Genomic DNA, 25,584 nt, shown 5'->3' on the forward strand with positions numbered 1-25,584 from the left:
AGCCTCCCAGTGCAGCCAGGACCAGCTGGTTTTCTCTCCAGCTCTGCCACAGCCACGCTGCCGTCCCTAGTCATATCCCTTTGCCAAGCTGCACAGCTGTCTCTCGGGCCCACCAGCCCATGGGAACCCGGTTTCCAGCCCATGTTTCTCCTGGTGCTTCTAACTCAGTAGCAGTGGAGCCAGGAAGGGGATGGCTCCCTCTGTAGCTACCCAGGTCTGTGCTGTCCTGCTATAGCAGCCCCTGAGACAGGACCTGGCTCAGTGGACCGTGGGTCTGACCCTGCCGACAAGTGAGTGGACGCCAGGGACCGGCAGCTGCTGCCATACTGGGGCCCCCGGTCCCAGCAGAGTGCAAGACCCCTGCAACGAGGACTGACAGCCACCGGGAGCTGCAGTACATCCGAAGGATGCTGACAGGCTCAGCCAACAGCCACGTCTGTGGTCCACGGGCCATGAGCTCTGTGCCTGCAGCCCGTTCCACACACTACTGGAGGTCTGTTCCCCCTGACTGGTCAGGGCCCTTCCTCAGCGGGGATGGAGGCACGATGCCGAAAGAGCTTGGGGGGCTGCAGACAGGGACACGGCAGGCGCCGGCAGAAGCTGCCCACAGGCCCTCACTGCGACAGGCCGGCGGGAGCTCTTCTACCACCGAGATGCAACTGCCAAACCTCGCTGCTCTTGCTTTAACAGGCACTGCCCTGGCAATCACCCACTTGGCTGGGCCACAAAGCAGCTGAATCGGAGCGTCGAGGGCTTCACAGATTGCCCAGTAGGTAGGACATACCTGATGGATGGGAAGCAGGATGGTGGGGCAAGGTTCGGGGGTTCAATAGGGTTTAGAAAATAAGGGGATTTATTTAATCTAGGTCTGAGCCTGGTGGGGCAGGGGGGGCTCCTTACAGAAATACATTTGTACATCGTTTCATTTAAATAACCGGCTGGCGAAGCCGAAGCGAGCCAGGGGCTCCCCCGTGCGGCACCCAGTCACTCGGGCGGGTCCTGGCCCTCGGTGGCGGGTGGTGGCGCCTCGGCCAAGGGCGCCTGCACCTCGGCCCCGTCCCGGGCGCGGAAGAGCAGCTCCCCGGACTGGATCACCTGCTCGGCTTGCCAGGTGGCGGCAGCGCCGTACTGCTGGTAGAAGTCCGTGTCGGCCTGGAACATGACCAGGGCCTGCGCCGTGTGCATGCGCACGTGCTGTGCCAGGCTGTTGGCGTCCAGGAACTTCTCCCCGCACGAGTCGCAGGCGTAGAGGATCTGGGTGTTGGGGTCTGCAACGACATAGGGGCAGAGTGGCTCAGCCGTGGCCCCATCTGTGCCCACACTGGTGCTCGGGGTGGGGGGGGGGGGGGGCCCAGATGACAGAGGCATCGTGCTGGGCGGCTGCAAGCTCTGCGGTGCCACCAGGTAAACCCAGAGGCCTCCCACAAAATGCACAGGGGCTTTCTGAGCGCTCTGTCACGGGTCTAACATCTTCCCAGTCAGTAACACAAGTGAAAGCCAAGAGGCGACGTTTTCCGAGGGGGCCGCAAGCCTAACGAGGCTGAGAACCACTGCTCCCGGGAACAGCCCTGTGGGGCAGACTGGATGCCTGGAGAGCCCCAGCACCCAGCGAGCTCACCCCAGCCACAAGGCCCCTTGGCAAAGTCCCAGGCAGGGACAGCCCTGCGGGCAGTGCAAGCACCTGATTTCACCTGTGTCACAAGCACGCGGGGCCTGCAGCCTCACTAGGATCTGGCTGATGGACAGCGCAGCTGGAGACGTCCTGCATCTACCCTGCGTGCTCAACCGCTTCCCGAAGGCCCTCGCCGCACAGCGAGCCCCAAACCTGATGGGGCGAAACCCCTTCAGAGGCACTGGCTCCCATGTCCCAGCAGCTGGGCAGGAGGTGGAAGGAGCTCGAGGGGTTTGTTCCCTTAGCACAGGGTCTCCCGGTTGTGTGAAGGTCCCCACGGAGCCCACGCCCCTTGGCCTCCACACGAAGCCTCACCTGCCTCCTGCACCTGCTTCACCGCCTTCGTTATCTCTGCTTTAAGTGCTTCAGTCTCATCTGCCGTCACAGCGGCTGCCACAGGGACCACTGCGGTTTGGGGGGGAAAGTAAACAAGACTGAGCTCGCTCTCCCAGCTCCAGTCCCCAGTGCTTCACCCCAGCCCAACACAGCCCGGGCCATGCCACAGCAGGCCCCATCCCCCAACACCCCAGGACAAGCTAAGCACAGCCACCCCAACACCACAGCGCCCCGATGAGACACCTCCCCGACTCACCCGTCAGCTGCGTGACCGCTGTGGCGGCCAGTGCCTCTGTGGCTAAAGTGACCATATCATCCGAGGCCACCGTGACAATGTTGACCTCGTCGCCCTCCTCCGTCTCCAGCAGCTTCATGCCGGCCTTGCCCTGGTGCACGGTTTTGACGTGGGAGCGCAGGTTGTCCACGCGGTTGAAGCCTCGGCCGCACTTGTCACAGAGGAACGGCTTCTCCCCTGCTTGGAACAAAGCCCCCGTCAGAGTTAGCTTGGAGACGACGTGCCCCTGGGGGCGCGGGGCGGGGGGCAGCCCCGGGCGAGGGCCACGGAGCTGGTGGAGGGCCGGCAGGACGCACCGGTGTGGATGATGATGTGCTTGGAGAGGTCCCCCACGTTGACAAAGGCCTTGTTGCACACGGTGCACTTGTGCGGCCGGATGTTGTCGTGGTGCCGGATGTGGTTGGCCAGCTGGCTGGACTGCACGAACCTGGGGGAGACGAGCCGGGGGGGGCCTCACAGGGGGCGGCAGGAGCTGGGCTGTCGCTGGGCCCGGAGGGCAGAACGCGGCATCCCCTGGGCCCTCCCCATGGCCGGGGAGAGCTCGGGGCTTGAGCCCTCCGGCCTGTTCATGGACAAACATCTTGTCCTGCAGCCCTGGGCTTGCTACAGAGCCCCAGGAACAGAAGGAAACTCACCACCTCCCTCTGCCCAGGTTTCTGAGCAGGGTCCTGGGCTGAGCCTAGGACGATCTACGAGGGGATGATGGAGCTAACGGCCCCCACACAGCCGCTTCGCTGGGCCTGAGGGCTGACAGCCTGCACACCTCACTGATTTGAGACCTGGAGCCACGCCACGAGGGCTGGGCAGAAGACCAGCTGCCAGCCAGCAAGGGTCAGAGCCCCTTTGTTTGCACACTTCCTGAGACAGGCAGCAGTGAACCCCTTCAGCATGGGATGGGCAGAGACGTTTTGTCACCCCACGAGGCAGGAGGCTTTTCAGTGACAAGCTCCTACGGATGTCCTGGGCCAGGCCGGTGTCGTCCAGCCCCCACCTCCTCCTTAACTCAACCATCCCTTCAAACCCTTTGGTGCCAGGACCAGGTGCCCATGTGGAGCTGCAAGACAGGACTGAAGTGGGAACGGGGGGTGGAGGGTGGTGTGGGGCCAGAGCCGAGCCACGCTCCTATCAGCTGGGCCGAGGCCGGAGGCCTCTCCGAGGGGTCCTCACCTCTTGCCGCAGCGCTCACACACGTACGGCTTCTCCCCCGTGTGCTGACGCACGTGAGCGATGAGCGAGCTCGCTTGAGTGAAGGCCTTCCCGCAGATCAGGCACTGGCAGGGCTTCTCGCCTGGGGGTGAAAGGGGCAGGACAGTCAGGGCAGGGCAGCCGCAAGCATCACCCTCCGGGATGGAAGAAGGGGGGCAACCAGCACAGATGCCTCAGAGACCAACTCGTGGTCCCGCCTGTCAGACAGGAGTGGTGGTAAAAGGGACGGGCACGAGTGAGTGGGGCAGTGGGGGAGTAGACACTGGGATAGGCAGAAGTGTTATAGACAGGACCATGTGGCCGCTCAGGCGCTCGATGGGGAGGACTCAACAGCACTGCTCCTTGATCTACCATCAACATGCTGTAACACGCTTGTACCACTGGCCTGACAGCGAAGCCAAGATGTGCAAATGGGTGTTACCGGGCTGCTCACCAAGGTACTGCTGTGCCCCAAAGGCAGAACCTCCTGCTCCTACATGGAGGGTGACCACAGGCTCTGGTGATGGGCAGCAGGAGGACACCCCGGGGGAACATGGTGGGATACAGCGAGTCCATCTCCATGAAGGGTGTGCATCAGCTCGTGCCCCATGTCAGGCACGGCCAGCCCAGCCTACCTGTGTGAATGCGGACGTGTCGCTGCAGGGCCCCAGGGTCGGCAAACTGCCTCTGGCAATGCACGCACACGTAGGGCTTCTCACCACTGTGGATGCGCAGGTGCCTCTTCAGGTTCCCTTGGAGAAGCCAGACAAGAGGGATTCATAGATTGGAAGGGGCTGGAAGGGAGCTTGCAAGATCATCAGGTCCAGCCCCCCTGCACTAGGCAGGAAAGACAACTGGGGTCATGTGCGTCTGTCTCTGCACCTGTGTGCGTCTTGGCCTAGCACTGTGGACTGCGCTGGGGCCCTACCCTGGTAGAGCACGAGCAGCGCTCGCTAGTGCAACGGGAGCCGCGTGCCGTCCAGCAGGAAGCAGAGCCAGGAGAGACGGCTGCACGCCAGCCAACAGCGATGCGGGGGAAAGCCGCTCTGCTTGGACTGCAACGTGCCACAGGCTGCAAGCCCTCGGCATTTGGCTTTGGACACGCCAAGACAGCCAGAGTGTTTTGCATTTAATGTCCCTGCAGTGCTCTGATCGAACGGGCTGGGCTGCCAGCTCCCATGCTGCTAGCTTGAGCCTGGCCATATTTGGTATCCTCCTTCGAGCTCAGCTCTCAGAGTCAGGTCATGCAATGGGAATCTCCTCTGCTGCTTAAAGCAAAGGCCTGAAGCCTCCAGGATCCCGCGGAAAACCTCGCAGCTGGAGAGCTCGGATGCCAGAGGGCGTATATGAAAACCCTCAGATTTGGCTTAAAAACTCAGAAGAGTCTCAGGACAATGCATCTTGTGGCTTGTCGGGGCTGGGCTCGTGGCTCTTGAAGAGCCGGGCCCGCGATATGGAAGAGGGCACCAGCTACGCCTCTGCCACCTGAGGACAAGGGGGTACCTGCCAATAACACCAGTATGACTTGCAGCAGTGCCCCCACAACTCCTCCTGCAGAACTGTTCACCGCACATGGCACTGCCTGTCCCAACAGGGAACGCTCACAAGCCCTGGGGCCCAGGGATGCCGTGTCCACACTGAGCACTTGGCATGCACCAAAGCAGTTCTGGTCTGGTCTTGACCTACACACTGAGGCCTCATCCAAGGTTGGGCCTGCTGATCTGTTGCCTCTGCTCGGGGTGATGCTGTCTGCAAAACCCAGGAGACGCTGGAGCTGCTCTCCCCCACAGCTGCATCCATCCCTACCGCCTCCCGCCCGGGGATACCTGACGTGGTGAACTGCTTGCCGCACTCGCGGCACTTCAAGGGGCCATCGGCAATGTGAATCTTCAAGTGCGCCTTCAAGTTTCCCACCTGCCGGCAGACAAGACAGGTCCCTTCAGCCTGGCTGGGCCTCTGGAGTGGAGGCACGCTGTGTCGGACCCTGCCCACTGTGCCCCATGCACATGGGGGGCACAGCGCCAGTAACAAATGTGTCAGGGCAGCAGAGATGGGGCATCTGCTCGCATGCGCTCGCCAGCAGGGGTTACAGTGGCAGGACCAAAGCTTCCCAAATGCTGGAGCAGCGGCTGACGGGGGTACGGGGATGGGGCGGGTTGAATTCTGTCCCCCTGCTCATCACCTGCTTCCGCACTGCTGAGGCAGCAGGATCAAAGAGCTCAGAGGCCAGTCAGGAAACCCTCAAATTATCCTTGGCTCCGTCACCATCTTGGTTGGACACCGTAGGCAAATGAGCTTCCCCTCCCTGGCCCTCAGCTTTCCCATCTCTACAACGGGGATAGAGAAGCCTCTAACAGCATTAAGCATTTAAGTGTTCAGATACCAAGGGGATGGGAGAGCGGGAGGAGCCTGAGGAAGCCTTCAGTCAAGGCCTATTTGGAGGGTAACAGTGTGATCTTGTCTAGCTGTGCTGATCTGTTTCTCCTGAAAAGGACTGTGACACCCTGGTGATAAACTTCCCTCCAGCCCCTGCCAGCCGGGGCGGGGGGAGGACAGACACACGCGGCTTAGAGCCCAGCACAGCCTAGGTCATGCCAGCCAGCACCCATGGCACCGGGCGGTCTGACATGTAGCCTCCTGAAGCCCTCTCTCCACGGGCCGGGAAGCAACCCTGAAAGGGAGTGCAGTCCAGGCAGAGTCAATGCCCAGAGCTCAAGCCTGCTTCTGCCGCAAGCAGCCAAGCACATTTTGGGACAGCAAGGACTGGAGAGGGGCGTCTATCCTCCCTGGGGGCTGGGTGCAGCCCTCCAGGTCACAGCAGAGTGCCCGAGGAGCCCCGAGGGCTGAGCACAGACCCCACCCCACACACACACCTGATTAAACTTTTTGTCACAGTGTGGGCACTTGTGCTCCTTGTCGGTGTCGTGGGTCTCCAGGTGGCGCATCTTGGAGGTGGGGTCGGAGAAGGAGCGCCCGCAGTAGTCGCACTGGTAGGGCTTCTCGCCGCTGTGCACCAGCTGGTGCCGTTTGAGGTTGCCCGAAGTAGTGAAGAGCTTCCCACAGTCATCGCACCGGTACTTGGCCTCCCCCGTGTGCCGCTTCTTGTGCAGGTTCAGCAGGCTGATGAGGCGGTAACTTTTCCCACACTCTTCACAGCCGTAGGGCTTCAGAGGGCTACAAGAGGGATGGGGCGGGGGTGAGGGACCCTGGGGGCAGCCAGGCTGACACGCTCAGGGCTGGAGGAGAGCTAGCCCACCCTTCTCCCCGAGGAGGTCTTGGGATTGCCCACAGTCTGAGCATGCAGAGCTGCAACGCTGCCTTCCTCTTGGGAGCCATCACAGGTACGTGGTGCAGAGGGGAGCCGGGCTGAACAGCGAGACGTTGAGCAAAGGACACGGCAGAACCGTGAGAAGGAGAACGGGGCAGAGTTCTCCAGTCAGGGCCCCACGTCCCTTGCAGTGAACCAGGGCTACGGCCCACGAAATGGCACCTGGATCCTCTGCCATAGCTTCACGTCTACTGAGGACAGGAAGGCTTTAAAGGTGACAGTGCCCTGTAGGGCAGCCCCTGTACTTGGTACCTGGATATCAGAGCTAACCAAGCACTAAAGTTTCCTATGTGGCAGGTTCCAGGATCGACAGAGCAAATGAGACCATGGGCACTGCCAGGGTGTGGGGAAGATAGAGAGGTTTGCAGCTGGGCAGGGAATGGTTAGGATCTTTTGGTATGAGAGAGTCTGGGATCACAGGAAAAAGCCTACCGGCTGCATGCTTCTGCTTCAGTAATAAGCAGGAAAAGAATCACTCAGCAGGGCTGACATTTCAGGCTGTATCATTACACTGCAAAATCAAAGTCCCACTGGGACCAAAGGGGCCATTCACACCTCTCATTTATTCTTCCAAGCTGCCTGCAGACTCAGGAAGATGACACTGCCTATTCCCTGTCAGCTCCTGGTGCAAATCTACCGTTTACTCTAAACGGTGAAAGCTGTAGTTTTGGATCATCTGCAGACGGGCTGTGCCAGCCACGCAACTGCGAGAGCACAGGGCCACGGCCACAGGACTGCCAGCCCAGAAGAGAGGGCACAGTGCTGTGGTGGACAGCAGCTGAACTTCATACCGAGAGAAACCCCATTTGTTTTCCCTGGTCAGCTTCTTGCTCTGGCTGCTTTATGGGCTTCTGCTGCATCAGGGGACTCGTGCAGGAGGATGGGGGAAGGCAGCATGGAGACAAGGAAGGGCATGACAAGAGAATAAGAGATGTGCATGGTGCATCACTGTGAATATTACACCTGGGGTGAAGTGCCCTTCATTCTGCCTGCTAGGCTCCCTGTATCCCTCCCCAGCACCCGGTTCACAAGAGGGCCTCCCGTACCTGTGTGTCTTCTCGTGGGCTTTGCAGGCGGCCGGGTCCGAGAACGCTTTGTTACACTCCCTGCAGGAGAAGGGCTTTTCCCCCGTGTGGATGCGGATGTGCCGTTTGAAGTTGCCAGTGTGTGTGAACTCCTTGCCGCAGTCCTGCGAACAGACGCGCAGAACAGAGCAGTGTGTACGGTGCCCCGCGCGACCAAGGAATGGAGCGGGGAGCTGCTCCCCGAGTTGCCTTACCTCACACTTGTGTGTGACCGAACCGTATGCTTTCGACTCTGTTCTGTCGCTGTAGGTGCCTGATCGCAGCAGCCTGGCTTCCCCCGAATTCTCCAGTCCAGAGTCTGTGCCCCCGGATTCGTTATCCTCCGGGTTGTCTCCATTTGCTAACCTCGATAGCTCATCCTCTGGGATTCTGGCTTCCTCCTCTTCCTCTCCTGTCGTCTCGTCCTCTTCCTCCTTCCCCTCCAGCTCCACTTCCATTTCTGCAGAGATTTAAGACACAGAGGGCTGCTGAAATCTAGAAGGCGAGGTGGGAGACAAAAATCCTACTGCAGCATTTCAAACTGTGCATAAAACAAGCTTATACGCTGAGGAGACAAGAGTGAGGAGCAAAAGGTCAAGGGAATGAAAGGACCCCCCTCCTCGTGGAAAAGAAGGGGAACACAAGGGCCCTGAACTACGGTGCATCCACGGTGCTGCGGCGTTCTTCTGGAATCAAAACATTTGGGGCTTTGGCTGTTGTGCTGGATGAAAACGCACAAACTTTGACAACCTCTGTTTAGTCGACGCCTATTTCCTGCCAAAGGTTCTGGTGGAAATTTTTCAGCTGACACCACATGATGTTATTCCACGTGTAGTTTACCCTAAGGGATCGATGATGGGATAGAGGTCACTTCTGCACATCTACATTTGGAAGGGACCGAAAGGCTCTGCAGGCTGACAGCTGTGTGATGGCCCTATGCGGTAGAGTCTGAGGACAGGTGAAGTCTTGCTCTCAGTCTACGAGAGCTTTTAGGTCACCACCAGCTAATGCACTTGTGGCAGCCTGGAGCAGAGCTCCCACGCACCCATGGACCAAGCAAACATGATACTGTTAGGTCAGGGTTGGGACACTGGACAGGATAACATGTGGAAGCCTGAGATGCTGCCGCCCGTGGGATGTCCTTCTACAGACACAAGTGCCATTATTCTTTGGGCAACACTTGTGAGACTTGCAAAAATGCAACTTATACGGCCATGCACGACTCCTAACTGCCCCCTTGTGCCGAAATCACTGCACTTGAGGAAGATGGGAGCACTGGTGTTGCTCTAAAACCAGCGTACAGGAATTTGGGGCTTCTGACTCAGCCAGCTTCTACCAAAGTAAAAACAAGCAGGAACTCACGTGAGCCCTCTGTGCCCTTCTGGTGTGTGTTTATGCCCAGGAGGGAAAGGGAAGGAAAAGGGACTAAGGGAACAGAGCCACTTAAATCCAGACCTAATGTGCTGCAAAGAACAAGAGAGACCTGCAAGAGCTTGAACAGACTGATAACTTATCTAGAACCAACACAGCTTCTCTGAGCACCTCCGGCTCCGACTGGAACGCAGCTCTGCAACGTCTAACGATGCCTGGGGTTTCACGAAAGCTGTCCAGCAGCAGTAAGGTGAAGGACCATGTTTCCTCCTCATTAGTACCCTGGGGACCTAGGTTCCCTGAGTACACACACACTGAGGATATTCCCCCCTTTCAAACATGGTGCCCCTCTGCTACCATCCAGGTCCTGGGCTTGCAAATGCAAGGTCCTGCACTATGAAAATGAAGCCCTCCCAACTGCAAACCCAAGCTGCGGCTCAGCCCAAGATGGCCCAGGCTGCAGGGATCCGCTGTGCGGGGCACCAGCCTGGCTGGCTGCATAGAGGAATCCCTCTCCCTGCTGGATTTCACCTCCTGTGGCACAGCGCTCCAGCCTATTCCCTGTGAAGGCGACCAGGAAACTTCCAGCCTGATCCATCTCCCTGGGCTGAGGAAGGTAGTGGGCAAGAAACAGGGCCTAAGAGGTGAAGCTCCAAAACCATGACCCACCACCCTGTGCCCGATGCAGATCTGCACCTTGCTCCGATCCTTGGGAAGAGCAGCCCCTGGCAGCTGGGCTGATGTTGCTCGGCTTCGTGTCCTCCAGTGGCAGGTGACTGGGGATCTCATCTCTCATGGGATCCTCTACACCTGGAAACAACGAAGAGAAAGTCTGAATCATTCACCTTCATGTTTGGGGCAGGCTGTGGGAACACGGCCATCAGACTTGAGTTTCTCAGGATGGTTTTGAGGGAAAGGGAGTGCGCAGGTGAATACACAGCAGGAGGGAATGCAAGTGGACGCCTGGAGCCGCGAAGCTTCCCAGTGCTGACCTGTTCTGCTGGTCGCTTTGCTGCTGCTGTTCTCAGTCTCCTCCTTCGCCTCCGTTGCAGCCTCTGCTGTTTTCACTTTCCCTTGTCTGTCAGATGCAACTTGCGTGGCACGGTCAAGGTTGCCCAGCAGCTCTGCTGCTGCTTTCCCTTCCCCAGCTGTTTTTTCATCCCCTACCAAAAGAAGCACAGCCAGGCAAACCACTCTTTATACGTATAGTTACATGGCGGCTTGTTCTCTAACACAGTCCACCCAGGACACAGAGCAACTGGGTAGCACAGCCTATAGTAACCTGCAGCACAAACTGCCTTCAAGTCCTATAAGCAAATAATCACAGTGAGAAAAGAAAGGGCACAAGAGTTATTCAGTAGTAAAGTGACCCGCTGGTGCCATACACAAGGATTGGACAGACGTATAAACCCAAGCTCCACCTGGGCAGGGATAGCTAGAGGGAGTACATCTAGCCCAGACCAAGCCAGGGTACCTGGACCTCTCTCAGACTGACCTGGCCTCAGCAGGGCTTGGCCTGCACCAAATCCTCACACCACTGACCTGGGCAGGCTGGCAGGGCAGCCCCCTTCAGCCACAGCTGACGTTCCACGTGCTACAGACCTGTGGTGCTAGTGTCCACGTGCACAGCCTGGGAACAACCTAGTCACTGTAACAGGGCAGAGTTCAGTGCCCTCTTCCTTTCTCTCACCCTTCCCTTGGGAGGGAGGGAGGGGTCTTTACTGACTGCCTGAGCACTGGTCATCTACGGGACTTTGTATTAGAACAGCAAGGAAAACATCAGGATGAAGACGGATGAGTATTTAGTCTCTCCTCCTCCTGCTGAAGGGCCCTTTTGGCAACAAGCTGAAGTCAGGAGAGACCCAGCGGGAAGCGGGGAGGTGCGTGGAGTCTTCACACCTGTCACGGCAGGAGGCTCTTGGCTTTCTGCTGGCACGGTGAGAGACTTCAAGGCGTTGCAAGCATTGACGATTTCCTGCATCTGGAGGAAGCCTGCAACTGCGAGCACATCTTCTACGTTCTCAGGGCTGAGGCTCAGCTTCGCCGTGTACATGAACTCCAGGACCTGGCCGAGGCCTGAGGAAAGAGAGAGCCGGGGGCAAAACCGCCCCCAGGGCCAAGATGAGTGGCCACTGACAGAGCAGGTTAAGAGGCCAGCATCTTAGTGGCTGCATCCTTTAACCCCACGTACACAGAAATCACTCAAAGACTTCTCCCACACTTCATTTCTAGGTGAGAGCAACAAACAACAACCCGCCGCTTGAACTACTTCTTCTTCCTACTAATCTAGCAATGAGGAGATGCATAATTTTTGCAGGCTGACATGAGCGTGCTGTGGGATTTAGCCAGGACGAATGAATAATCATGTATTACTTCTTTCTTTATTCATGTGATGTATGCCAGCAAAGGTCACAGCTGCTTACAGCCAGAGAAACGGAGCAACTTAAAAGGGCAACTAGCAAAAAATAAAATCCTCAAGCCAAGGAGAGGCCCATGACACAACATCTTGGCCTTGCTTTGGTTGTTCAGCGCCTGCCCAAACAGAAGGGTCCTACAGTCCTTCTGAATGGTGTCCAGGCCCAGGCTCTGGTGGCCTCACGAGAGAAGGATTTCCAGAGCTGAGGAGCAGCTGCTGAGAATGACTTCCCACGCACCATCACCAAGGTGCTTGCAGGAGTGGTGCTTGGCTGCCCTTAGGAATCGCGATGGGGGGTGAGGGAGAAGGCAGTCAGGCCACTTAGGGTCTTCTGGTTAAAACCAATGCCTTGATTTGAACCTGACAAAAACCACTAGACTGGGTGTGGGGAGAAGGGGTTCAGTATGTAACACCAGTACAGACCCCATGTGCAACCCTAAGCCATTATTTCATCTCCCTGTGCCATCAGTTCCCATCTGTAAGACAGGCATGAGGGCTCCTCCTTCCTCCCAACTTGTGTGTCTTGTCTGGATGCTCTTTGGGGCAGGGGCTGCTGCCCATACTAGTAAATTCTTTCCACCACTTCCAGGTAAACACCAGAAGAAGAGTGCAGTGATTAATGCCCTGTTCTGCTAATGCTGTTAACTTTCAGATGCAATGAGCGGCATTCTCATCACCCACTCCATGTTCCCAGAGGGAGGAGATGTTTATATGGATAACTGGGCTATCTGGGGTCAGGGCTGTGGACACAAACAGCTGTGGGAGAGAGAAAAGCCCCATACTTCAGAGTATAAGACCATCTCTATCTATTTGTAGAAGAATGTAACAAGGCTTGATTGTCCTGCTGCAGGATGCTCATGCCATCATTGGAGCTGGTGCTCTCCGATACTGGAAGGTCTTCAGGCTCAAGCCAGCCTGTCCATAGGTTCAGGAGAGCTGTCACAATCTCCATTTTGGCCTCACTGTTCTCTAGGCTCTAAGGAACATTTTAAACCAGACTCTAAGCTGCTATAAAATGGCCCAGCTCCACTGACATCCATGGGGCTATATAGATTTACACTGGTTGAGAATGCAGCCTGTTGCTCAGCTGCAGCCCTGGCTTTTCCCCACCTACCTGCTGCGTTGCTGATGTCCAGGTGCACCACGTCCTTCTGATCCACAAAGAGCATCCTGAAGTACTCGCTGCAGGCTGCCAGCACCGCCTTGTGAGCCTTGAAGTCAATGCCGTCCACCACGAAGGTGCAGTCGCACAGCAGGCCCAGCTGCCTCTGCTGATTTAGTTGCTCCAGGACCTGCTTGCTGTGATGGGGGAAATCCATAGCTGAGGAGAGAAAGCAAAGCCATGTGGGCACGGCCAGACCTAGGACTCTGCAAAGAGGGGGGAGCAGATAGCAAAGTGCATTCACAAACACCCTAACGTGGCACAAGTAAAGCAGGGGTATGAGGGCACTGCCAATGCCCAACCACCGCAAGGGGAGGAGGTGGTTGTTAGGAAACACTCAGAAGATCCAAGGGACTGTAATACTGATCTATACCTTAAGGAAAAAAATCCTTGTAAATAATTCACACCCATCATGCTGTGCAGCCAGGTAGCCTACATAACTGCATGCACTTCGTCTCCTCCCTCCAAGTCTCTATGGCTGCATCTAAAAACTGCGTTAGAAGAACCCTGCCTTTTCCAAATCATGCACTCAGGAGTTAGGAAGGACCTGATTTAAGGTTGCCCATGAGAAATTATTTCAGGCCCCATGCTTGCAGTCATTAATCACAGGACCCTGTGGGCCTGAGCACAAGGGTGGCAATTATATTTGCTCCTGATTCAACGTGTGGTGCTCGGCTTTCTGTAGTCCACCCCCGTATACTGAATATGAAATCCTGGGCACTCCTATGACATTTTCGTTGAAAAAAGGCAGTGCCGCTCTGTTGCTGTATGCCTGCGGTTCTGGGGCGCACAGAGATCGTTTTCCAATGACTGGACAAAACTCTCAAGTGCGCTCTAATGGTTCAATTTGTAAAGTCCAGGGACTGATTTCCACCCCCCCCCCAAAAATGTTCCATGTTTTTACAGTACTTTATAGAGGTCTTGCAGCACAGCTCCAATTGACTCTGGTTGCAGTGGGAGGCTCTCCGCACTTCTGTGAATCTAGCCCCCGAAATCTCATGGCCTCTGGTGCTAAAACCCTTTCTTTGGGTCCAGAACGGAGCAGGAGAAACAGCATCAAGGCCCACAGCTACTGAGCAGGTGGCACAGGGAATCCTCCGTCTCCTTGCATGCAGTCCCAAACTCAAGAGGGTTTCAGCTAGCCCAACCAAGCTGCCTCACGCAGCAGATAAGCTTTAAGGAGCAGTCACCCGAGCTGATCATTATGCTACAGAGCAGATGAACACCTAGCAATATCCCAAGCAGCCCAAGGGTGGGGGCAGGGAGGTTGGTGTTGGAGTACGTGGCTTGTCTTTAAATAACTTGCAGAAGCAATTCTTGCAGCGAGAGGTGTTTTTAGCAGAGGCAAATGCAAAGGGGAAAACTCTGCCTTGGCTAAGTACAGCTGAGTGCTGTAATCGATGTGCATCACCAGGTTTCAGCTTCCATCTTGCAGCCGCATGGCAGAGCCAACATAAAAGCCACTTGAGTGCATGGGGCTGACCGTGATGGATGGACTGGCCTTAAAACTTACACAGGTTGGACAAAAAGAAAGCCTCCAAAGGACCTGGCCTGTGCTTCTGGAGTTGGAGAATTACACTGTAGGATATGCTTCTGCGTGCAATGCTCTATCCCTTTCCTGTTACTCCTACCCCTTAGCAAACTGAAGAAGCATATGCTGACCCTTTCAGGAAAGCTGTGAAAAAAAACACCCTAGGAGTCACTCTATGCTTTTTCCGAAAGGAAGGATATTTGTAGGGGAGGGAGAGACACTTGCTCTCCTGAGCTCCGCTGCTCACATCGTCTGTTCACCCCCTGAAGTCATAATCCTGTTTGCGAATCACTCCCACAGCAGCAAACTGCATTCCTACACAGGCTCAGTTCATGGGTTCAAATGAGCGAGGAAAAGCATCAGGCACATATGCATGCTTAACAGTGAATAAATCAAAGACTTTGCATTCGTACTCAAGCCTTTGTTCATAAAAGCCGGGAAGAGAGGTAGGAAATTCAAGGTTTTCCAACCAAAACTCACAGAAGCAAATTAGACAAATCTTGTGGAATGATAAAAATTCAGAAGGAAAGACACCGGTAACATTCAACACGCAGTTAAGGTACGTGGGGATCGGTCTGTAGGGTGCGTTGGTGGCTTTAATAAAGAGGATCAGGTCGGAACAACGTCCCTAGAAGAACCAACGCTGTCCTTCTTAGCTCCTACCCAGAGGGACCCGAATGAAGAACATGTGAGCAGACCGCTTGGGGAAAGTGTCTTATTTCCAAATTCAAAAAAACAGCTCGAACAAATTGAATTGTTTTGCAAAAAAATCTTCCCCTCTGGGCCCAGCCCCCAAATCAGATCATTTTAGGCCCAGTTCAGAAAACTGCTCTGCGGTGAGCGAAGCGCATGGGAAGACTCAGGGAGAGAGGCCCCGAGATGAGTTAAGAAGAGTCGCACCCGCTTAGCCCTAACGATACTGCAAGTGGCCGCTGTCCTCAGCCAGAGATCTCAGCTGACAAAGCTGCGGGCAACACGGGGTAGGACAAAGATGCTAAGAGAAGTCAGTTCATTTTTCGAGTGCAAGACGGGGGCTGTCTACACCACCCTGAGCAGTGCCCCAGAGCATCTCTGTGAAAACCCCCTCCTGCTCCGTTGTGCCAAGTCCTGGTACCTCACCCTGGCACACAACCAGTGCCACTCAAAAGGCAGCGACCTGGCATTTTTTGGGCATGCATTTGCTGGGAACTGGCAGGAGCGGGTAGACTTTCACTGCAACACCCCTCAGCACTGTCAGCTGTGATAAAGACATACCCTTGGACTCGTAAAACCCGCTTATTCCAAAAAGAGACAAAAGAAACAGGGACAGCGAGGCTGAGAAGTGGTCGGCGGCTTTTAGCCAGGACACGCTTTTGAGACTGGGGCGCGGCAGAGTGAGACTGCTATATAAAGCAGCCATGAAGCAACACCACAAGGAACCAGAACCCCGAGGAGCGCAGATCGCTTCCCGCTTCCCTGCAACTTCCTTTCTCTCTTGCTCCCCAACGGGTCTTGGAGTCACAGAAAGACATCAGAGCGGCCGGGGGGATCTGGCAGCGACGCATGCACCAAGCAGCACAGAAAGCTGTCGTCTGCGCAGCGCTTTCCCCGAGCGAGACGGTCACTTCCCAGGCTCTCAGCATCCCAGGCTGCTCTCGAGTCCCCGGCTGAGCGGTGTGCCCGGCACCTACCCTCCGACAGCTAGAGAGGCTGATACACAGGGAGCTGTTGGACTCTCTGTGGGCTTGAAGAGATGTGGTGGGCAGCTACAGACATGTTGGTGGATGCAGACAGGTAATACATGACCCGGGCAGCGTGCTACACACGGGGACAGCCCGCAGCAATAGCCTCTCATCCTGAAATGACTCAGACGTAGGACGAGCAGCCCCGAATGTAGGTAGGAGGCGATCTGCTCTCTCGCACATGATCACATATTCACTGGTTTCCATGGCACCAGGTTGGCGGGGTGCCCGGGGCAGACAGGAAAGCAAGAGGTGGAAGCTTTCCCTTTTGGTGAGTTCAGCAGCTCTGGGCTCAGCTTCTAACCCAAAATGCAAGCCTAAGCTTTAATGCAAAAATCTCTCCGAGCTGTCCGGGCAGGCTCCATTTAATTTACTCACGGCACTCAGGCGCGGAGAGACGCGTCTTTCTGCTGCACAAATGCCCCTCGTGTCCTTTGGCTTTTCCGTGCCCGTGATCCTAGCGTGCAACCTGCCGCTCGGGCAGGCTAGAGGCGGCAGGCACCGAGTACAGCTGACAGAGCCTGCCCGAATAAGCTGAGACTGGCCATCTAGGGCTCAAAAAATGCACCGAGGCCAGAGCCAGCAGCACCTGGAAACATATAGAGAAAGAAAAGGAGATGGCCTCATTAGTGAGGGACCGGTTCCTCCCTACACTGGTGTTCAGGGGCCGGGCTGCAGTACTGAAGGGGAAGATGACTACATTTTGGGAACCTGCAATGGAGCGGATTGGGGCTCCGCCGAGCGCTAGGTTATCAAGCAATAATTGGACCCAGAGAGATCAGGGTATGTGTATGCTGTGACAGCACCTGGCTGGCTTTAAAGAGCTTCGGTTAAACACTGCTGTATTTAACATGCATCTGCTGTGCCTCACCGCCGAGCTGATGTGATTCTTGTGATCTCCTTGGAGCCTTCCTTTCCAGCGCTGCGATGTAACCTTTTCAAAAATTCACACACCCCACAGTAGCAATTTGCTGCAGGACTTTCAAGTATTTATTAAGGTTACAGTATCAATGAAGCTCAAGAGCGATAATGAGCAGGGGAAGTCAGATGGGTTATAATTAGAGAGAAGACAACAAGTTCCTCCGGCAGGCTGTGATCCACGAGGCTCGGCCAGTGGAAGAGCCCTCCCCTTAGCATTAAGCTGTGACACACTGATGCGAACCTCGGTTTTCTCCTGCCAGGAGAAATCAAGAGAGTTTCTGTGGCTTGTGTGCAGCCATCAGAGGATCAAGTAGCATGGGCTGAAGGCACTAATCCAGACCGATAAACTTGAGCAGCAAAAAGGGAAGGCTTTTGGCTTTCCACCCATGCACTCTTTCAAGCCGCCTTCTGTATTCGGAGATGCTTTTCCCTTCAAACACTTGGTTAAGCCCTTCTGAACAGAGCTGACACAAGAGGTTTTGCTCCTGGTAATAATATCACCAGCACACTGCTGCTAAACACGAGAACCGTTTATCTCTGCCTCTCAAAAACTTTCTGCCCGTGGTAAATGGCCCTGAAGAGGTCTCAGCTTTACACGTGGCGACGCGCCGGGATCTCAAGTGACTTGTGACCCTGGGCAGGATCCACGCTGGAAGATCTGGCTCTGGGGTTTAACCACTACACCATCCCTCCTCCGATGGCACATATTCCTGTAATGACACTTGGCAATGAATGGTTTAGAAATAACTTCCACCTTTTTCGCTCAGGCTGCTTGTATCCAGCATTCCCCGGCCCTGTGACAAAGGGTACAAAGTTAGCTTAAATCTGAAATGGGAGTCGCTGTGACTAATTCAGTGGTTCAACGCAGCCTATTCAGCTTCATGGGGCTGCCTGCACTGCAGGAGAGATCAGGAGGGATCCCCCTGCCACTCTGCCTTTGCCAGGGCGGTGTTGAGGTTACAGCCTTAACAGAACAAAGTCTCCAAAAAGCCCGAGGACCTGGTGATCCTGTATGAAGAAAGGGCTGCTGCCTTCCCTTTTCTAGCTTGCCACATATCCCAAGAGCAAGTCTGATCTGAGCTCCCACCCCTGACATATTGCACCAAGACCTTTCTAGCACACGCTGCTTGGACTCATAAAAAAACCCATGTTCTCCAATATCCTTCCAGGCTGTTATATTCCCCCAGGTAATACAGCCACATACTTACACTTGCACAACAGGCAACGTGTGGGTTCATTTCAGTCACAGCTCCTTTTGTTACTTCTTTAGAGAAAACTCTCTCTTTGCTGGACGCTATCTCCTTTTTGTCATGAGCTAGCTTTCTGCACTTCAACCTGCCGTGACTATAGAGGTAAATATTCCTCCACTCCCATCAATCTGGCATTCTCATTACAAAGGATGGAAATTTCCACCAGAAACTGTGAAGTCACAGAGCTGAAGTTAAAGCACGTGCTATTTTATTCTGAAGCAATGAATCCCACAAAGCCCCATTACAGCATTCGTTTCCTTTTGGCTCTCAAGACCCCTGAATCCGACCATCTCAGACCTGGATTTGGCAGAGTGCAATGCACTTAAATGACAGCCCTTGTCTGCACCTCATTTGCACTTCTTCAGCTGCAATTTGATTTCTTCATGTCCTGGATCTTCTCTCTCTGCTCCTAAACACCAGCAATGCATTGGCTTTGCCCAATTTAGCTGATCCTCCAAAAGTTTCCAAGATGACATGAAGCATGAAGGCAGCCCTGTAATAAGCTGGATAAAATACCTGTAAATACCTGTAACAAGCCATGCTTATGGCTCCTCCTGGCCTCCCTGCGCTATGACCACCACCACCCCTTCCTTGGAAGCACTGGAGTATTTCAGTCCCTCCAGTGGACACCACATCTCTTTAAAATTAGCTTTCCACCAAGATGTTTCCATCTTCTCTCTGAAATGTGGGCAAGTTTCCTTTACTGACACCCTGCTCCCTTTCAAAATTATGCTGACCCACGGCCAGCACAAGCAATGCTGAGTGCAAGACCAGCAATAGGCTGAATGCCCAACATGTTCTGAGCCTATTTGAAGATTTGAAATGGGAGATTTTACCACTGGAAAAAAAGAGAGAATCCCTTTCCACGCACAGAAATAAGCAACAGCTTCCAGCTCTCGTGCTCAGAGATGGGACTTCAAAATTACGGTAGTTTTAGATGGTGGAAGCTCATGGTAAATAAATGTTAGAAGCTATTTTGCATGTGAACCATAAGCCCTGTGCAATTGGACTCTGGGTTATGAAGGTATCTCAGCGTTATAAAATAAAGTAATACAAGAAGCAGTTCTGCTCATCAAGAAAAATAAAAGTTGTAAAGATTTTCCACAGTGTTTGTTTTTCCAAGCATCAGGTGGCTTAGACCGCACTATTATGCAGTCTGCGTATGTAGGATTTTATTAGTTCCAGGTTAGGGTGACATGCATGCCGCACTTAAATTAGAATTTCGTGTTTGGCCAAGCAAAAGGCACCTCTTAGTCTCCATCTCTGTCAAAGGGGGAGAGATCTTCTTAGAAGCCATGATCAGACAACAAAACAGAAACCTGCTTGCTAAAATTACTCACAGTCCAGTGGGAACTGACTATTACTAAACTGAAATCAGGTTACTGGTCCACACTTCAAGAATTACATCAATGTACTTGCAAGTTTGTAAATATTTTTACCTTTTTTTCCATGAACAAACATCCCCCAAATCCCAGAGTCAGTGGCAGAGATAAGAGCAGTACCCCAGTCTCTCAGTTCGCAGTCCTGGATCTTCTGCTTTGGACCATGCTGCCCTCTTGAATGTCAAGGAGACCTTCTCATCAGGGTTTACTTCCTACGGAACAATTGCTCTATTCATCAGCCAGGCTTATCAGAGGGTCCAGAGTTACTAGAAAAAACCAATTTTAGCATGGCTTTATATTCAAAGGTGATGACTTGCAGATATGCAGTGCCGTTGTGGATTATTGACAAGGCTAAAAGATGGGTTTAGTTTAAAATTACACAAAAAGGGGAAAAATAACAGCTCTGGGAAAGGCTGGATACATCATTACTGTTAGGTACAAGAAGGTGACTAATGCCCATGCCTTTCTCCTGGTGGGGTTCGTCACACCTGACTTGAAAGGCGGATGTCCAGAATAGCTAGTGACAAGACTAGAGTAATACAACTGCTTTGGTTTGGTCAACTGATCTTTTACAATTTTTTACTTTATTTTGTCATTCAGACACTATAACGAATGTGAGGCTGTTGGAACAGCAGCCAGATACAGTTGATGCCGCACTGGTGAACAGCAATATTTTTACCAGGCTACTCAAGCTCAGAGCAGTGGCTTACTTAAGCAGATCACTTCCAGTCTAATAACATGCTGTTTGGTCTCAGTGAACTGGATGCTCTATTTCTATGATGCAGCTTTAAAGAATAAATAGGAATAAACAGTAAAAACATGCTAATGGCCCGGTGGTGAATGGCTTGGGCTCAACAGCATGTTTTGCCACAGACTCACTGGGTGACCTTGTGCAAGTCACTTAGCTTCTCCAGTTCGGTTTTCCCGTCTGTACGAGGGAGGTGAAAGCATTACTCAGCTTCTGAGCAGTGTCGTGAGGATAGTACATTAAGCATTGGAAAGCGCTCAAACAGCATGGTAATAAGGGCCATAGATGAGAGAGAGGCCACAGAACTACGCACTTCCAAGTCGCTCTGGACATCTCCTCTCCCACTGAGGTCAGAATCAGAAGGCTTGGCCATCTGCAATAAACTCAATAAAACGCTGCCCTTCAGAAGTCCATTCTTAGCATCTGACGAAACAGGCTCATCTATGAAAGCTCATGCCTCGCTGAACCAGTTAGTCTCCAAGGTGACACCGTGCCTGGCTTCAGAGAGACATGAAGTCGAGTCTGCTAATAGGTTAGACAATGCGTTTGTACAGGGCAGTTTGTACAGGCAGGGGTTAGACTAGGTGCGACCTTTGGAGGTCCCTTCCAGCTCTACTTTTCTATGATTATTGTAACAGCAAAATATAAAACCATTATTCCCAAATCAACCCATTACCTACCAAGGACAAGTGAGCTCATCTGGATGTACAGATCTCACTGTCTCTTCTACTCTGGTTCTTAGCTGTGCCCATCAAAGTGGTATCCAGGCGAAAATAAAGAGCGAGGTAACTCACACTTAAGAATGAAGCCAAGCTACTAGAGTGACAGTGCTTTGAGCTGTACCCTCTCTACAACATACCCGTGTTGTTCTCCCTCTCAATCTCTTCCTGACATTGCTGTCAGGATTTTTTTATTGCCGTATCAATCACAGTGATGGAAAGCTTAGCATGAGACACCTTCTGTAGTGATGGCACAGCAACAGTGGGACTGCAGGATCACATGCACATCCGAGTGGCGATCCTTGTTAGCGAGGTTACGTGGCAGACAAATGACACACTTTTTGGAGTGCTTCAGCCCTGAATTTATGCTTCATAGTTAAATGTTAACAATTTTCAAGGGACCACAACCTTCATTTTTTCAAATTTAGTAATCGAAATTAGGAATTAGATTAGGATGGTCATGCCAATCTGATCTCGCAGTCTGGCTAGTACGGCATACTTCAGAGGAAAGCACAGTCTCCATAATGGACAACTACAGAACAGCTTGCTAACAGACATTTCTTTCTAATCCTCAGTAACGTAAGACTGGCTTCGCTATCTTGAAGCACAAGGTTTTATATCCACCCTCTCTTATTTTATCAGCTCACACATAACCAAAGAGGATAATGTTATCCATGCACATGTTTAACCTGTTTAAAATGTGTTAAGATTTTGGCTTTGATGTAGTCCAGTGACAATGAGTTCCACAAGCTGACACACAGCATGTAAAAAGTTTCCTTATATCACTTTTAAATGTGTTGTTTTTCAATGTCACTGAACTCCTGCTGGCTCGGGTCCTGAAAGGATACAAAGCCACAGACAATTTACTTTCTGTTTATGGTCATCTTCCCTTTTAGTGCACCAACTCCATGCCCCAGAAGGATCCTAATCTTTCCAGACAGATCCTAATCTTGGCAGTCTCTGCAGACAGAAATCTTTCCCTGCTTCCAACTAATTCTGCCACTGGTCCCTACATGCCTATCAAAAAAACTGGCAAAAATTGAAGGCAATGTGTACTGAACTCAGCTTTCAAGGTTAGAACATGCCATTAATTTGCATCACTGCATCATCATCGTTTTAGTACAGGCAGTCCCTGACTTACAACATTTTGAGTTACGTTTCGCACTTACAACATGTATAAATGGACACCCTGTTTCAACTTTACAACACTTGATCCGACGTGACGCCACGCCAGCGAACAAGTCGCTGTCACCCATCTCCCTGGAGAACGTCTGTCCAAACTTCCTTGGACGCTTACTTTAAGAAAGCCAACAAGACTCCAGAAAACCCTGCAGCCAGGACTCCAAGAAAAATCTAGCCAAGAACCCTTCAAAAAGTCCAGCAAAGTCACCTCAAAGAAGTCCTTCCAAATCAATATGATTGCTATTTACAATATAAATACATTAATGTAACTATATTACTCATCTATAATTCTCTGAGTACAAAATTCTGGGTTATTTTTGGTAAAAACGGGGTATCGGGCCTTGGTTCAGGAACCAATCCCCCATTTATAGCATTGTTTCCTAGGCGAAAATCAGTTCTGAGTTGCAATGTTTTGACTTAAGACACTGTTTTAGGGAACCGATCGTGTTGCAAGTTCGAGAGCTGCCCGTACTCTCTACCGTACCCCTTATGCATCCCGACAGGCTTGGCTCTTTTGGCTCATCACCGTGCACTGACACAGCAGATGTTTTTCCTGAGTGGTCTACAGTGATCCCCAGCCCCAAGCAGCTACTATTTTGAGGGGCATGTTGCAGAGATGTGACAAGAAAACAGTATTCTTTGGTCAGCAGTGAAAATGAAGCCATGTTTTTCATGTTCTACCTCAACGCACGTAACATGTCACGTTAAGTGATGAACCGTGACAGGCAATGAACCTATTGGTGGGAAAGGATCTAACGAACAAAGACCTGCAAAGGTGCACCGTCTTCTCCCTGCACAAATCCCAGCCACTGAGAAGACACTTCTGCTGTGTGTTTGCACCCTAAAGCAGGGTCTGGGCAAAAGCTCTGGCTTGAGTGGGCTTTTGCAGCCTGGGGAATCAGGAAGACGAGGGCTCAGACACCCCCAAGGTTATCTCACATGCTGAGATGTCTCACTCCCGTTTCTCATATCAGGCTCTAGCTGCTAAGGTTTCATACTCGGGGTAGTAGATATCTGACAGTTTTCAAGCCCTGCCACGGGGATCCACTCCCACGTGATTAACATGCGACACGCTGGCAGTGAAAGTGCCCAGCATACAACCTACAAGTGGTTACACACTGATAATTCCCGGCCATAAAACGTCGTAGGAATCAAAGGGCTTGCCTGACTGTGGGACACCAAAGTGCCGCTCCTGGCTAGCAAAGGCAGCACTAGAAAAGCCCTGGAAGCTGCTTTATTCTCACCCTGCTCTCACAAGCATCACCTCTCTGACAAGACCCGTAAGCAGCTCAGACGCATCCCAACTTCAGAGGTACTGAGGAGCTGCTATTTCTGTGTCACAGTAAGAAATGCTCCTTACCGTGGGAGCTTCCAGAACGCTACGTTCAGCGAACCGGCTGCAATTAGCCTTCGATTCCTCCTACAGACACAGCTGAGGAGCTGACGTGTCAGGCACTGGAAAGACCCCCAGCAACATTAGGGAAAGTCACAATTCGGGCCCACGGAGATTTGCAAAGAAACACGCTTTACGGATTCCACTCTGCTGTCAACTGCGCGGCACCATCCATCAAACTAAGCTGACACAAACTTCTGTAACACCGAGCTTTACTCATAAAACACACGCAGATAGGCTCAGATGCGTCACCAACACAACAGTACGATCTATTTATTTCTACAAAACGCCCCTCCAGCACCCAGGTGCTGCACTAACACAAACGTACTTAAAATGACACACGATACAAAAAAATATACATATATAAATAGATATATACACATATATATAACCTGGGGTACCTCTGCTTTGCTTAGGGAGTTGCTTTTAGATCAGTGGTTCTCAACCTTTTTTTGTACCAGGGTTCGGGTTCTGTACCAGGACCCATTTGTAAACATCGATGGGCAGTCCCAACCCAGCGCCCCTCCGCTTGAGGGGCATGGGGGGGGGGTCCCAAGCAGCCCTTTGCAGGCTGGAGCACGTGGGAAAACCCACGTTTTTCTCCTTTAAAGGAGAATCATTTTGGAAGTTTGCTCACGACCCGCCAGGTATTCTCGCCATGAGCCACAGGGTGAGAAATGCCACTTTACAGGATGTCCCGACACGTTCCTGGTGCGTCGAGACAAGCCAGAAACTCGGCAGAAGGGACGCGCTGATTCCCGCCGGCCACCGAGGCCCTCAGGGCCGGCAGCAAACCTCAGCAGAGCTGGGAACGAAACCGGGCCGCGGAGGAGCGAGGGCAGAGGGGTCGGGCGCAGATCCACCAGCGCGTCACCGTGATTGTCCACCGGTCACAGCCCAGCAGATGCCCCAGGGCCCCGGGGGGGCCGCGGGAACGCGGCTCCGTGCCATCGTGGGAGCCCAAAAGGCCGGTTCGGGGGCTGGAGGGGGCCCGGGGAAGGCCCCATGCCCAGAGGCGGAGAGGGGCGGGGAAGGGAGCACGCGGGTGCACCGGGGCTGGGGTCAGACGGTGCCCCACCCCCGAGGGGCATCAGAGGGGGGAGGGGCAGGGCTGGGCAGAGCGGGTTCGAGCCCGGGGCCAAGGCCAGCATTAGCTGCAGCCCCTCCTCCCCGGGGTAGTTACCGCCCCCCCCACGGGGAATCACCCCCTCCACGGGCAGCTACCCCTCCTAGACCCCTTCCACGGGTGGTTACCGCCCCCCCCCCCGCAAATCCCCCCCATGGGCAATCACCCCCCATGGGCAATCACCCCCCCGGACATTTACCACCCTCCCCCACACGGTGAATCACCCCCCACAACGAGGCGACCCCTGCCCCCGGCTACCTGCCATCCCGGCCCCGCGGGGGTCACATCGCAGCCCGCAGGGCTCAGAGGGACACGGACCAGACAAAGGGCGCCGCCATCTTGGGCACGGGCGGAAGCGGCGTCTCAGCGGGCTTCCGGCGCATGCGCGGCCGCCGCCGAGGGAGGCCGGGGCTGCGGTCGGGCCGGGAGTGCGCATGCGCGGGGGGTGCCTGCTGCATGGGCCTGCGGTCATGCCACTAGGGGCAGGGCGGGCACGTGTGTCTACTGCTCTGCCTTCTGCTCCCTGTCACGTGGCCCTTGCGGTAGCTGCTGCTCTGCTTTCTGCTCCCTGCTCTGCACTCCCGGGCCACTGCCTTCTACTCCCTGCCCCAGCTGTTGCTCTGCTTTCTGCTCCCTGCCCTGTTCTCCTTGCCCTATACACTGGCCTGCCGTCTGCTCCGTCACCTGTTCCTTGCCCTATCTGCTCTTTGCTTTCTTGTCCCTCTCATGTGTTCCTTGCCCTATTTGCTGCTCTGCTTTCTGCTCCCTGCCCTGTTTGGCGG

The 25,584-nt window shown here is 53.7% G+C and overlaps 1 protein-coding gene across 6 annotated transcripts; it reads right to left on the minus strand.

Moving 5' to 3' along the window:
* Positions 1–835: 835 nt before the first annotated feature.
* On the minus strand, positions 836–25,169 carry ZBTB17 (zinc finger and BTB domain containing 17). Of its 6 annotated transcripts, XM_090023870.1 has the most exons (17): positions 25,061–25,169; positions 19,692–19,900; positions 16,460–16,670; positions 12,782–12,988; positions 11,151–11,327; positions 10,244–10,414; positions 9,948–10,061; positions 8,096–8,340; positions 7,863–8,005; positions 6,362–6,662; positions 5,315–5,402; positions 4,124–4,240; positions 3,471–3,591; positions 2,600–2,730; positions 2,265–2,480; positions 1,988–2,077; positions 836–1,268 (listed from the first exon to the last, which is right to left on the minus strand). In XM_090023870.1, the coding sequence occupies exons 4-17, from the start codon at positions 12,984–12,986 to the stop codon at positions 985–987; spliced, it is 2,403 nt and encodes an 800-aa protein (XP_089879996.1). In that variant the 5' UTR covers positions 12,987–12,988; positions 16,460–16,670; positions 19,692–19,900; positions 25,061–25,169; the 3' UTR covers positions 836–984. The 6 variants fall into 6 exon arrangements, with proteins under 6 accessions (XP_089879996.1, XP_089879997.1, XP_089879993.1 ...); XM_090023871.1 differs by lacking the exon at positions 16,460–16,670 and having other exon boundaries at positions 19,755–19,900; XM_090023867.1 differs by lacking the exon at positions 16,460–16,670.
* Between the last annotated feature and the right edge of the window lie 415 nt (positions 25,170–25,584).

Source organism: Crocodylus siamensis, chromosome 12 (assembly GCF_052110815.1).
Source record: "Crocodylus siamensis isolate JL-2025a chromosome 12, ASM5211081v1, whole genome shotgun sequence".
NCBI lineage: Eukaryota > Metazoa > Chordata > Crocodylia > Crocodylidae > Crocodylus > Crocodylus siamensis.